The 15124-nt window shown below is 32.5% G+C and overlaps 1 protein-coding gene across 6 annotated transcripts in view; it reads right to left on the bottom strand.

The window, feature by feature from the left end:
• PHF14 (PHD finger protein 14) overlaps positions 1-15124 on the bottom strand; it is a 187244-nt gene that overhangs the window by 84413 nt on the left and 87707 nt on the right. For 5 of the 6 annotated variants that reach the window (XM_058526320.1, XM_058526329.1, XM_058526338.1 and 2 more), the window contains exons 15-16: positions 11231-11281; positions 10987-11108 (exon numbers count right to left, since the gene is read on the bottom strand). In XM_058526320.1, coding sequence (XP_058382303.1) covers positions 10987-11108; positions 11231-11281 — 173 coding nt within the window. Of the gene's footprint in view, positions 1-7707; positions 10378-10986; positions 11109-11230; positions 11282-15124 lie in introns of those variants that run through there. The other variant, XM_058526347.1, reaches the window with a different exon arrangement.

Genomic DNA, 15124 nt, shown 5'->3' with positions numbered 1-15124 from the left:
TTCTTCTTCCCCCTCCAAAAAAAAACCCAAAAAACAACAAGCCCTCAGATCACAGGTAATCAAGAGGCTGACTACGTGCGAGGTATGTCTGTTCTCCAAATTTAATTCACAAAATGCCAATATACTGTGCTTGTGATCTTGTGGTTTTTTTTTTTTTGAGCAACTGGCAGTTCATACAAATACTCACCTCTCTAAAATTTCACATCATTGTACCTGTATATTCAGAGATTTCCTCAATCTACAATTAGAGTAATGATATGTGTTGTTCTTCAAGACAAGACAGAGGGACTACAAAAACATCTAGTAAATAGATGATCACAATTAAAATTACTAACGACCAAAAAATGAAAATATGGATGGCATCAGAGATCTTCACAAACAACTTCAGTTAATATATATGGTATTAAATGTAGGTAGTATATGTATGAATTAAATATGAACATATATGCTATTTTAATATGTGTATATATACAACATAAATACAATGTAAACATATTTATTATATTCATATACCCTTTGGATATTAACATATCTTAAAATTATCTGAAAGAGATATAATCTTGTGCCCAAAAAGGACAAAGTATATTTCCTTAAAAACAAATATCGTAGTGACAAACATCTACAAAGATCAGATTCATTATTAGTGCTATGATCCTCATTCAGCACAAAAATAAAAAATTCAATAATATCTAAAGTTAAAAAGAAAAAGTAGTACATTTTAATAAATCCTTTTAATATCAAAAATTATCAAATAGCATATTTAGAAGAATAAAGATTATAGCACTGAAGTCTCAAAGAACATCAAATAGAGTCTTGAAAACCATAAAATCTAACATCAGATATGATGCTGAAACGGATGTCATCCTTTAGTTGCAAGAAACACATTTATCAAAGGTAAGTTTTATCCTCCCAGGGAGCTGAAATGTAAATTATGCTGAGACCCTATAAGGTTAAGAGCATGGGCTCTGGAGCCAGAGAGCCTGAATTTAAATATCAGTTCCACTACTTTCCAGCTATGCAACTTCTGGGAAGTTACTTCAGCTCTCTATGCCTTAGTTTCCTCATCAATTCAATGGAAATAATAATACTGCTTACCTCATAGGGTAGCTGTAAGGATTAAATGAGTTAATATGTATATATGAGGTACCTGGCACATTGTAAGCATTATATAAGTGTTTTATTACAGCTGTTGTTGTTTGCATATAGAGAGCATTTACAACTCCCTAACTACTGTGCCAAGCCCTTTACTTGTATTTACCTCATTTAATCCTCCAAGAAGCTATGGGGTAGGTACTACTGATTATTACTATTTATAGATAAGGAAACTAAGCCACAGGCAAGATAAAGGCAGAATTCACAAATAAGAGAAACAGGTTTCAAACCCAGTTCAGTGGCTATAAATCCTTACACTTAATCATTCATTATATAATACTGTCTCCCAAAATGTAGAAAGACTTTAAAATTTAATAAAATTTATGCTCTTCATATAAATTTAGCAGGCTTCTTCTTTTAAATATCTAACGTTAAAAATATCGAGTTGAAGAAGGAATAAATTGGGAAAATTCTTTTCACGTTTCAAGACTCACTTTAGTATTTCTTTAATTAGAAGTTCTTTTGTTAAAGAAAAAATATTCAATGACACTTGTTAAAGATGGTAAGGCAGACTTTATTTAGGACCATCATGATAGATATAAGGACCACTGCAATGAGATTTTACAGTGGGGAGGGAGATTGGGCTCAATTCTGAATACAGCATGGGCAAGTGGGAATTTATAGCCAAGGAGCAGGGTGGAGATCAGCGGATAGAAAATTACTAAGAGGAAAGAAACATCAGAGGTAAGGGGGTTCTGGCTAAACAGACCTAACAGGATTCCTGCTGAAGACAGGCCAGGGTGATCAGACATCACCTGGGGCATGGTGGAGGATGAGGAACCTGATCAGATGCGGAGGGTGACCAGATATCAAGGGTGGAGGGGTCTGGTTAAACCCAATTAGCAGAGTTCTTGCTAAAACTGGATTTTACAAGGAAGTGCACAGATGAGCCTAGGAGAAGGTTTGGGAGATGACTGAAGTTCGGTCCAGCACAGACTCTTTGCTGCCTTTAGTGAATTAAAAATTTTTTGAAAAAAAATCTAACTTATACATAACCAGAAACATGTATAACTGTAATATTAAGATGAAAGAAGTTGGTCATGAAAGGACTAGGATATGCGGAACCAGTGACAAGAGAACATTTACAGTGGTTGCCTAGGGCTGAGGGTGGGAGCTGGCACTGACAGTAAACAGGCACAGCACTTTTTGAGGTGATGGAAAAACTCTAAAATTGGATTATAGTGTTGGCTGAATAACTCTATAAATTAATGAAAAATCATTACACTCCACACTTATAATGGCTGAATTATTATGGTATGAAAAGTAGATCAAAATATAGTTATTCTAAAAAAAATATTTGCTATTTATCAAAGGAAGCAGGTGTTTTGAATTGACTTATTTTCCACTCCTTTTACCTAAATCAGGGGGCGACAAGAAAACCGCTTCCACTCTAAGAGACTTAATCAAGAAAAACAATCACATTCCACATAGTTTCAGAGTAGCCTAGAAAGAGATTCTACTGAGAGTATGTTTATAGGAGAGCCTGTGACAAAACAGGCAGCGTGGATTTCAGAACTTGGAATACCACATAATCTTTGAATAACAGAGTTACTGCTTTAGACCGAAGAAACAACATAGCCTCAGGTCCTCTCCTAAAACAGATCCACAGAGATTAAGTGACCTTCCTAAAATTACAGAACTGGCAAGTGATAAGCTTGGACTAGCTGAGATCTCCTAACTCTTAAGTACCTCATTTATGTGGAATCATACTATATCTGTCCTTTTGTGACTGGCTTATTTCACTCAGCATAAGGTCTTCAAGGTTCATCCATGTTACAGCATGTGTCAGCATTTCTTTCTTTTTTAATGCTGAATAATATTCCATTGTATGTATATACCACATTGTGTTTATCCATTCATCCATTGATGGACACTTGGATGGCTTCCACCTTTTGGCTACTGCCAATAATGCTACTATGAACGTGGATGAACAATATCTCTTTGAATCTCTCCTTTCAATTCTTTTTGGTATATATCCAGAAGTGGAATTTCTGGATGATATGGCAATTCTATTTTTAATTTTTTGAGGAATCAACATACTGTTTTCCATAGTGGATGCACCATTTTACATTCTCACTGATGGTGTACAGGGGTTCCAACTTCTCCACATCCTCACCAACACTTGCTAATTTCTGTTGTTTTTTTTTTTTTATAATAGCCATTCTAATGGGTTTAAAGTGGTATCTCGTGGTTTTGATTTGACTTTCCCTAATGATTACGTTGAGCATCTTTTCATGTGCTCATTGGCTACTTGTATATCTTCTTTAGAGAAATGCCTATTCAAGTCCTTTGCTCATTTTTTTTTTCCTGCTGAGGAAGATTCACCCTGAGCTAACATCCATTGCCAATCTTCCTCTTTTTGCTTGAGGAAGATTCACCCCACGCTAACATCTGTGCCAATCTTCCCGTATTTTGTATGTGGGTCACTGCCACAGCATGGCTGCTGATGAGTGGTGCACGTCCGCACCCGGGATCCAAACCTGCAAACCCGGGCCACTGAAGTAGAATGCACTGAACTTAACCACTAGGCCATGGGGCTGGTCCCCACCTTTGCTCATTTTTAATCAGGTTTTTTGTTGTTGTTGTTGCTGCCTGTGCTTTTTTTCAATTTCATATCCAGTCTTTCTTTTTTTTAGTGAAAATGAACAAGCTGTTTCTGACACTTATATGAAAATGCAAAGGATCTGGAAAAAAAGAGCTTACTCTAAGACTTCAATAATCAAGAAAATTGGTACTGGCATAAGAATAAATACATAGCTTAACAGAATAGAATACAAAGTCAGAAATAGACCCACATTTAAAAAATCAATTGATTTTTAACAGTGGTACCAAAGCAACTTAATGTGGACAGGCAAGTATTTTCAACAAATGGTTCCGGAAAACCAAAAACCCAGACGGCATAACAAACAAACGTTCCTTAACTCTACCTGACACCACAAACAAAAATTAATTTGAGATGGATCACATATCTCAATATAAAAGTTAAAATTATAAAGCTTCTAGAAGAAAATAAGAAGATAATCTTTGTGACCTGGACCTAGGCAAAGAATTCTTAAATAGGAAACAAAAGCAATAATCATAAAAGAAAAAGTTGCTAAATTGGACTTCAGCAAAATTAGTAACTTCTTCTCTTTAAATGACACCATTAAGAAAATGAATAGGCAAGCAACAGAAAAGACTATGTTTAAAAAACATATATTTATAAAAATACCTACATCCAGAATATACTAAAAACTCCTGTAACTTAATACTAAACATACAACCCAATTTTTTAAAAAACAGGCAAAAGAATTAGTTCACAAAGGAAGATATACAAATAAGCTAATGAGCACATGAAAATGTGCTCAACATCATTATACATCAGGGTAATGGCAAATTAAAACCAGAGTGAGAGTCTCTCATACACCCATTAAAATGACTGACATCAAATAAAAACTAAACATGCCATTGATATGAAATTCTACAAGAGGCAAAACTAACTATAGTGGAAAAAACTAGAAAAGCAGTTGCCTTTGAAAGAAGGTCTGACTGGGAAAGAGCACAGCTTTTTGGGAGTGACGAAAATATTCTATTTCTGGATAGAAACTGGCGATACACGAGCACATGGTTTTCTTAAAATTCACCAATTTATTCACTTAACATTTATGCATTTCATTGTATGTAACTTTTACAACACATACACACATACAAACCCAAACAACTACTGAACTTAGTGGATTTACTTTTTGCAGTGGTTTGGGTTGGCAATTCTGAAACTACTTCCTGTATACTCTAAGCTTGAGCAAACAGGTAAATACATTGCCCTGAAACCTAAAAGTTAGAGAACTATTAGACAAGACAATTTATAAATAAGTGTTAACAAATAAATGGAAACAATATTTCCATGAAACTATTTCAGCTTGTTCATCATTACTTCAGAATTTACAACTTTAGGAAAGTTGAACTATTGTTTCTCTCTGTAGTTTAGAGTCTGGATTTAAAAATACTAAAACAAAGCACATATGATTAGGTTTCTATTTAGGTACAGCCATTTTCTTACTTGACTTAATTTTTTGTTGTCTACCTCCAAATTACTAAGATTGTACTTCATCAAAACATCTATTTTAAAAAACATATCATCAAGGATGATATAAAACTTTAAATAGTTGTAATATTTGCTCTTTTTTTCCTACTTATCTTTGATAAAAAGGATAGAAAAACATCTTTGTTAATCAATGCTCAGGCTGATTCTTTATACATTCTAGCATTATTCATATATTAAATACTGGCATTCTGATAGAGTTTTACTTCTGGTATTAAGCTGATTCAATTAAGTGGCTTTTTTAAGTTAATGCAATTAAATGACCAGGTTTTCAAAAATAATAAGTCAAACTTTCAAAACTAAAGGAGTCCTCATAAGGTAATTTCTTTTTTAAAGGTATCAAAAACCTTAAACATCAACTGTGTGCTACACAAAATGGAAATTTATTAATATTTTCTTAAAATAGGGACATCATTATATTAAACACCCAAGAATGTGGCAGAAATAAGTGTTCATAATTTTATTGAATTTTAATTTTACTTAAGTATTAGATGATGTCATTGACAATCATACCAGAATTTCCTTGAAAAGTAGTTGTTTCTATAATAGCTACAAAAAATAAAGTATATGTAAAAAAGAAAAAGAATAGTTAACAAAACTAAGAACACAAAGTTTGAGAGAGGTCATAATTATATTCCTTTGTTTAAATTTTCAAATAATTCCTAATGCTTCCTCAAAGTGGATTAAGAACGCTAGACTTTTCTTCCCTTTTGATGTGAACCCTGATAAAAGAGTTAGGCAGCATACTTCTTCAGGCTACGAGTTATAGGAAGTCCATTATGTCTTCTAAGACATCTTGATATGATACTTTATCTTTGCCTTTTATATTAAATTTAACATAAAAATTAGGAAGATTTAATATCTTGCCAATGATTCCTTAATGCAACTTCCTATGAAGTGTGTAAGCCACTAACTACCACGGGGGCTCTTTGCTCAGTGAGTTGGAGCAAGAACACAGAGCTATAAGGAGAAGTAAAACAGACCTTGCCCTCAAGGTGGTTATACTTTCAAGGGAGAAAAGCCAAGTTAAACATATACCAGAGATAACAGCAGCCAAACTCAAAGAAAGAGGTATATCACACAGGCTGTCACGGTGACATGAGAGGACACATTTTACCATACATAACTGAAAGAAATATTAGAAATCCAACCTCCATACTAGTTAGAACAGAAAAGATAATTAAAAATTAAAAATCTGAATAATCAAAGAGATTAACACTTGAAATAAAAATCTGATAAATATGAATTCTTGCTGGTATACCTAATAACTTAGGATTCAATCAAATTTAGTTTTGGAGGAAGCACTCAGAAGTCACATGTTTAAAATGTGAAATAAATAAAAGTGATAACAACATTGTTAAGAGACCAAACAGACATCCTAATCTTACAACCAAAATAGTTCAATACCTATGTAAGTTGTCATATATTCAAATGAGGAGGAGAATACAGCAAGTATTTAATAGTGTGGACATAGCTATAAAAGTAAAATAGCTTCACAGATCATTTCCTACCCTCAATGTTTCTGAGTAAGGGCCACAACACTGAGTTTACACAGTTAAGACAAAATTTGAGGTCTAAAAGTTTGGTCTTATTCCTAATTTGAAGGCTTGATAAAGACTTATAGAGAAAAAAGGCCCACCTATCTTTTGAAAATCAAATATGTTGAAGGAGAGGAAATCACTTCATTTCTACTTTTACATAGATGCATCAACTAATCTCAAATCTATGGTTCCTATTTCCCTACCTAAGACAAAAAAATTTCATCCACCATTCTTAAAAGCGTAAAAGCAATCCTCCCTTATTAAGCTTTTTAAACATCTTCATCAAATACTTATATTTAGTGACCAATTTGTTCTAGGAATAAATTATAATAGTAAAAGTTTTCTATTAATTCAGCGAAGAACAATGTCATTACTTATGTAGTCATTCATTTAGTAAGCATTTACTGAGTATTAAATGTGCCAGGAATTGCAGAAACAAAAACAAATAAGATATCACTAAGTGGGCCCATAATTACGTCCAACAAAAAACATTCATCACAAGAGATAATTACCTAAAAAGACCTCACAATTCCAAGACAGTTTTAATTTGGGCTTTAGCATTTAATTGTACTAAATAACATAAAGAAATATATTTTTACGGGCTGGCCCCGTGGCTTAGTGGTTAAGTGTGTGCGCTCCGCTACTGGCGGCCAGGGTTCGGATCCCGGGTGCGCACCGACGCACCGCTTCTTGGGCCATGCTGAGGCCGCATCCCACATACAGCAACTAGAAGGATGTGCAACTACTACATACAACTATCTACTGGGGCTTTGGGGGGAAAAAAAAAAGGAGGAGGATTGGCAATAGATGTTAGCTCAGAGCCGGTCTTCCTCAGCAAAAAGAGGAGGATTAGCATGGATGTTAGCTCAGGGCTGATGTTCCTCACAAAAAAAAAAAAAAAAAAGAAATATATTTTTAATTGGAAACCTCCCAGGTAATTTTTGATTAAATTTAAAAAGTAGATGGCAAAAAAGAAAGTACTATTTAAAAAAAAAATGCTTAAGATACTGTAAACCATCTTTCTCTTTACAATCTTGATAATTTTCGTATTTCCCATGTCTAGTGGAAATAGTTCAGTCTAATCATTTTAGAGAACATGTTTCAACAAATTCAAATTTTTTGTCCTCCACATTCTAGAAATAATTATATACAAAAACGGGACACGCACATTCTCTGAAAGGTAAAAAATAAGCATTTATTAGTACTGGAACATACTGACCAATTGGAAGTCTTAATTCAGAGCTCACATATATGTATCCTTTGAATTACTAAATAACACTACTGCCCTACTATTCTATACAGAAAAGAATTTACTATCACTTAGCAATTATTCACCAAGTCCCTAATGGATCACAGTATGATTATGATCCCATACAATAGAGGGAAAAACTGAGACACAGAAATGCTAAATAATTTTGCAAAGACCTGAGAAAAACTTAAGAGGCGAAACAGAAAACAACAGTTGGAACCTACTATTGCAGTTAACTGATAAATTAAACGCAATTTCCCAATGATATTAAAAAATTATACGTGTAAATTCATATATACAAATAACTGAAAAAGCAAGGAAAATAATTAAGAAGGAATTTTGTATACAGCCTGAATTACATAGAGAAGTGTGGCTTCAAAATCAAAGCTGCTCAACAGCAGGTTCTGCTGAGTCATGTACAGTAGTTCAAAGGAATCTGAGAAAATAAATACAGCATATTCAGTAAAAGACGAGTAATTAAATTATGACCCAAGAAATTTAATTTTATAAGAGAACCTAATAGACATACATAATAAGTATAATATATCTCTGACCAAGCACTGAAATATATCTTTAGGGAAAATAAAGTCTAATTTAAAATGTCTTAAAATTAAAGTTAAAAAAAAATAGCATGTGTACATAATATTTAAGATGCAACTTAATCATAAAAGTAGGGGAGGGGATTTACAAACAATAATGGTGCCAATTACAAAATAAAAGAGATGTTACGGGAAATGGCAGATATTAGCTTATAAGATTACCTTTTTAAACACATGAAATTCTATATAAAATAAATTCTTCTTTAATCCAAGAGCAATAGTGCTTAAACTGAATGTATATATATTTTTTAATAGAACAATCACATTATAACCACAAAACACTTTATGGCATTGCTTTATAGCCAGTTTATTTTGTCCTCAAAAACATTAATATATAATATTTATAAAACACTTAATCCCTTCTTCATTACCTCTTTAAAACCTTTGCAGAAAATCTGTGATGTTATCTTCTTAAAAAGGCAAAACCAAGGAAGAAGACTTTGTATAGCCATCATTTCTAGAGTAACAAAAATATCTTTACCTTCCAGAAGACTTTCACAAAATCCCACACACTGGCATGTTACAATAATGCAATTAGGAATGAAAATTTTATAACAGAAACTAATTAAATAAATGAAAGGCTAATATTATTCAAAAATCTTATCAAGAATTGAAGAAAGATGGCACCTATTTTTTAAAGACAACTAAAATATGATGTGTTGGAGACACTCTTGTTATAAAGCGGTTTTTAAAATAAAAATTGTATTTCCTAGGTTCTTTCATTCAAATGCATGAATATATAAATAAAAATCTGGTAAAAACGTATAGGTCCTAAAGCAAAGAGGCCTGAATCAATCTACTATCTTAGAGAAAACAAATAAGAGGGTAGATATTTACACATGTTCCTATAATCAAAAAGGGAATAACCAGCTAAGTTTTTAACTATTGTTTCAAATCAATCATGCCCCACAATGCCACCCTCAACTTTAAGGGAATTTCCTCTATATTGAATTTTTGTTCATTATGTAAGATTGTCTTTATGGATTTTTTCTTTTTGTTTTTTTATTTTTGTTGTGTTAAGTACTCCATTATGTTATGTTTATGCTTGGGATTTCTTTTTTTACATAACTCAAGAAAATTTTATTGCAGTCAGAATTATTCATAGCTATCTTCTGATACTGGAACTATTTTACCCTAAATTTAAATGAGTTTAACCTACAGGAGAGCGCTCATGACATTCTACACAAACTACTTCAAAAAACGCTGGCCAAATATTATAGACTTTCTTAACTTTGTTGAAGCACTTTGTATTTCTTCACTGGAATTTTTATCTTCTCCTTATCTTCTTCAATGATGGCATAAAAAACTCAAAATTTAAAACTGTATGCCTTTATTTGAGGAATTGAACAAATAGAAATTATATTTTTAATGACAAATGACATCATTTAGAAGCAAATGTTTAAAATTATATAACAGTATTAATATATATTTTATCAACTTATTCTTTTTGAAACATTTAATTTCTGTGCCCTCAGTTAATTTAATAGGACTTTATCAAAAGACGATTTTTGAAAGAAATCAGAAAGGGTTCCCTTAACATACTAAAAGATTCTTTATGTCACCGTCCTTTGAAAGAATGATATCTCTTTTAAATGAGGTCTCCTTTTGTTCACCCACCCACTCCTCCATCTCACCCAGGGCTTTGAGCAATTTCTTCATCTCAGAAAAGAGGCAAATGGCTAAAATTAGCAGTGTCTGGACCCTCAGGAATAGCCACTGTGCAACATCAGCTGAGATTCCTGGTTAGCATTATGTCTGATAAAAAAAAAAAAAAGAAAAGTACCAAAACAAAACAAAGAAACAAAGAAGAAAACAAACAAAAAACAAACCAAAAAAATCTATCTAGGCCATCTTTTCACCTTTCTTTATTTCATAAGAGAGAAGCATTTAACACATTTGTTTTGATAAATGGTAAGGAAGTGCTAATGAAGCTCTTGTCCATGAAAAGTATCTGTCTTATTACTGCTAATAAACTTCAACTTTTATAATATGCCAGCAGAGATTAGTAATTTTATTGTTTTCTGAGATAAAACATGATAATCTTAGTACAAAGAGTTTAGATCAAATTATTTTTGTGGCCTCTATCTACAGAGGATTGTCAACGTCTCTTGCCAAGAGAAAATTAAATCTCTTGTGTTCAAAATCCAGATTATCACTCTTAATTACAGCCAAATCCAGAGAATAACCATGTGTGGCAGGTTAGTAAGTGGATGAAATCTGTTTCTGAATTACTGCTTCTGCTAAATAAGATTTTAAGAAAGGTCCTATACTGTGATTTTTTTTTTCCCCATTATATCTGTGATAAGAAAATGATGAAGATGGAACTTCAATCCCCTAAAGACAAGGTCTTGGCATCCAATTTACCTGACAAGATTTTCATTGTCTCCAGTTCCCTTGCAAGTTGCACATTCAGTTCGCAAATCTTCAGCCTTGGGCTTCTTTTGTAACACAGACTGCCTTTGTCTTCTCTCTCTAGGAACTCTTTCCTGCCATATAAGGGAAAACAAAACAAAACATAAAATGAGGATATGAGGAAAACAGAAATAATTTTAATCAAGAAAGTTTCTCAAAGTTTAGACTGTGTAAAAAATGCTTAACTTATTCCAACCTCATGTTTTTCTTCCTCAGGAATGAAGCTTCGTTTTCGTCCTCTGGTTCTCTAAAAAAAAAAAAAAAAAAATCCACAAAATATCTAATGTTTAATTAATAATAAAAATAAATTTTCTCTCTTAAATGTTACTGCTTAAGCACTTGGAAAATTAGTATTTCTAATTAACGCTATATTGCTTTATTGCACTTTGTTACAATTTATGTCACAGAAAATAAAAACATGACAAATTAAATACATTTTACAGTGCTTTACTTTTAAATAACACAATTATCTGATAGAAAAAAGAAGTTCTCCAAAATCGGTTTGAAAGATTTTTTCAACACTGCATACACAATTATGATTCACACAGAGCATTTAAATTTTCATAACTTATCATGCATAACTTCCGCAGCTGAAATGCTAAACCTGTACTCATACTACATCTGTTGTATGCCCGTGTGTGTGCATAAATGTTTGAGTAACATAAAGAAACAATCAATTTTTAAAAGCCATAAAAAAATTGGGAGGAAAAGATCTCAGATGTCCCCAAATCCTGGTTGAAATAAAACTAACTAAAACATGATACAAATGACTTATTTTAAAATTATTTAGTTAAGATTTACATCCTGTATTTCACAACACATCTACCATTTGAAAGACGACATCCAAACATTTAAAAGTAATATAAGTACAATAGTATTTGCAGCCAAGATGTTAAAAATCTCCACCCAAACAGCACAGCCTTTATAGACTTAAAATCCCCATGTGCATGCCACTGCTCTTTAGAGATTGGAAAAGAAAGGAGGCATCACTTCCATAAATTACTTTGTCTGACTGTTGATGTCAAGGAACATTCCCAAGTTAGAGTAGGTACTAAATAATTCTATACAGAATTGCTGTCCAATATAAATACATCCAGGTTTTCCTAAATTACTGTCATTTCAATTCTTCATAATACCGAGTCCTTTGTTATTTAATAACATGGCTAACCGCATAGTTTAATCTTCATCTACATAACCAAGAGTTGACTAAAGTAGTCATTCAAAAGAAGTAAATTTATAGACTATGTATTCATTTACATTTGTACTGCCAATCAGTATGTTTTAATTACAATATGGAAAGAATCAGGAAGAAGAAGTAAGACTGTATCCAGGAAAAGGCTTTAAATGGAGGCACTACATCTATTCTTAACTCCAAAGAACAGTACTGAGCCTTGCTTCTCAAAATACCCATCATGGCTTATAAGTACTGGCATCCCCTGGGAGTTTGTTAAAAATGTAGAAGCTCATGCTCATCACAATACACTGAATTAGAATCTGCCTTTTAACAAGATCCCCAAATAAGTCATATACACATTAAAATATGAGGCCATCAGTTGACAACATTTATACAAGTTCTAAGCTCTTTCTATACTCATCTTTCCCTTCTGTGACGCTCTTGTCCTTTATGCTTCAATTTCTGTCCATTAACACAACTCATCCCCACGCTGGTCATATTCCTCTATCTAGACCCAATTAAACTTAATACAATATGTATTACATTAAGGCTCAAGAAATTTGTTTAATGAAACAATAAGTGGTTAGACTGAAACTCATAAATGATTACACTAGATAATACAAATAACAAAACCACTGACAAAAAGAGTAAATTACTGTTCCCTTCTCAAGTAATCTATTTTTCAATTTGCATAATTTATGCATATAGGGTATTTCAATAAGGTGATCAGAATTAAAGGGAAAATATTCAAATTACTCATTTTAGTTCTATAAACACCTAAGAATGTTCAAAAGGCCTTCACCCATTTCCATATTTCTCTTCATTCAACCATCTTTTAGGTAATGAAGTAGCAAAAGAATCATCTAGTTTTTGAATTATCTAAGCATTGAATTAATTTTTGAAGTATATATACATGAAGGCTCCAAGTTTATGTTTTCAATTCTCTTGAAGATATACAATTATTTACCATTTTGGATTAATAATTTAAATCTTCAAACATCTGGTATGATTTCAACTGGAAGTTTTTCATACCCAAACTGCACTTAGTATCATAAGGCATAATGCCAATTAGTGATCCTATCACAAATGGCATAGTTACATTTCTCTATATTTATAAATTCCTTCTTATATAACTATGTATATATTTTATTAAAGTGCTATTTTTAAAATAAGTGTATTTATAACTATCTAAACACTCATTTTAAATTAAGTACATTTATTACTAAATGGTAATCATTGATGTATTCCTGTAGTAATTTTAAATAACTAAACATAAACAATTTCCAGCCAAAAAAACAGAGTTGTTACAAGCAATATGAAATTATAGCATCTTTTTTTTAAAATTTTATTTATTTTATTTTTTTCCCCCAAAGCCCCAGTAGATAGTTGTACATCATAGTTGCACATCCTTCTAGTTGCTGTATGTGGGATGCGGCCTCAGCATGGCCGGAGAAGCGGTGCGTCAGTGCACGCCTGGGATCCGAACCTGGGTTAAGTGCGGAGAGCGCGCACTTAACCACTAAGCCACGGGGCCGGCCCAGAAATTATAGCATCTTAAAGCTCTGAAAAAGCAGTCCAGGGAAGTGACTTGATGATCACACAGCTGATAACTGACAGAGTTTGTAAAACTCAAACCCAGGTATCTCAACTCTCATTTCGGTGATTTTTCTTGTATGCCAAATCCAAAACTAATAATTTAATTCCAAGTAGAGATGAGCAAAATTATCATGAGAAAGCTAATCTCTTATTCTCACTTGAATACTTAAATAAACTATAACACTGTGATGCATAAATGAAAAATTCTTATATTTCAAAACAAGCAAACTAGAGAATTAAACTCAATGGAAAGGAAACCTCAATACCTCGAACTGACACTATATTCTACCCAATTTGGTGACCTATACAGTACAATGACTAACACGATCCATTACCAAAGTAAATTATAGCAAGCTTCTTTAGCATTTATCACACCACTAATATTTCCAAAGAAAAAAATATAAGAGGATTTAATCCAAACAACTCTTCACAATACCAAGTCCTTCAACCAAGAAAATGCTAAGAGCTGTGGGCTTTTTTCTAGTTTGAATAAAGTGGCAGCAACTGTAACCATGACAACATAACTGCCTATGATCACAATAGACAAGCTATCCTAAACATGGTAACTCTGAATGAATCAGAAAATGTAAGGGGAGTTAAAAAGAGGGAGAAATGATGCCAAAAAAAAAAGAAAAACAAAAACATGTTTGGCTCATTCAACAAATTTCAGTTTTCAAAGAGCTTGCCCCATCTTAGATGTACAGAAGTATTCATAACCAGGTGCTCATTTCATGATATACACTGAGGCTGACACTATTTTAGAAACAAAATAAATAAAGCAGCAGGGTGAAAACAGCATGTGGAAGAAGGAATAATTTTATTTAACAAGTATGTGCTTTAGAACTTACAGATACATTGTCTAGAAGTTCCAAATGATCAATCGAGGGTTCAATTCCAAATTGTGCTTCCTTTTCCAATTATTAAGCTACTAAAAGTAAATGAAAGTTCGAAACTTGCTCCAGATCTTCACACATTCCTATTTTTTTCTGTTTTATTATTTTTTAAGAACTTTATTTGCCTAAGGAACAATGACGATCCAAGCTGCTTAGATCACCTGGCTCTTTATCTGTCTACTTGAAAACAGGAGGTGATAAAAGCATCACAAAGAGAGTGGTATGGTATTAGAGACAATGTATCTAAGTTAGAAAAGAATAAAATATTTTTAGCTACCAAACATCATTTTAATAGCTTATTCATCTGAAACAAATAATTAGATGTTTCAATAACTTCACTCATTTGGACTAGAAAACATGTAACAAATTTTAATTAATTCTTTAGAGCTGGGGTTATTTTAATTTACCATTAAGCCAGATGCATGAC

This window comes from Diceros bicornis, chromosome 3 (genome assembly GCF_020826845.1).
Source record: "Diceros bicornis minor isolate mBicDic1 chromosome 3, mDicBic1.mat.cur, whole genome shotgun sequence".
Lineage (NCBI taxonomy): Eukaryota > Metazoa > Chordata > Mammalia > Perissodactyla > Rhinocerotidae > Diceros > Diceros bicornis.
Note: the sequence above shows the minus strand (reverse complement) of the source record. Positions and strands in the feature narration are given on the sequence as shown.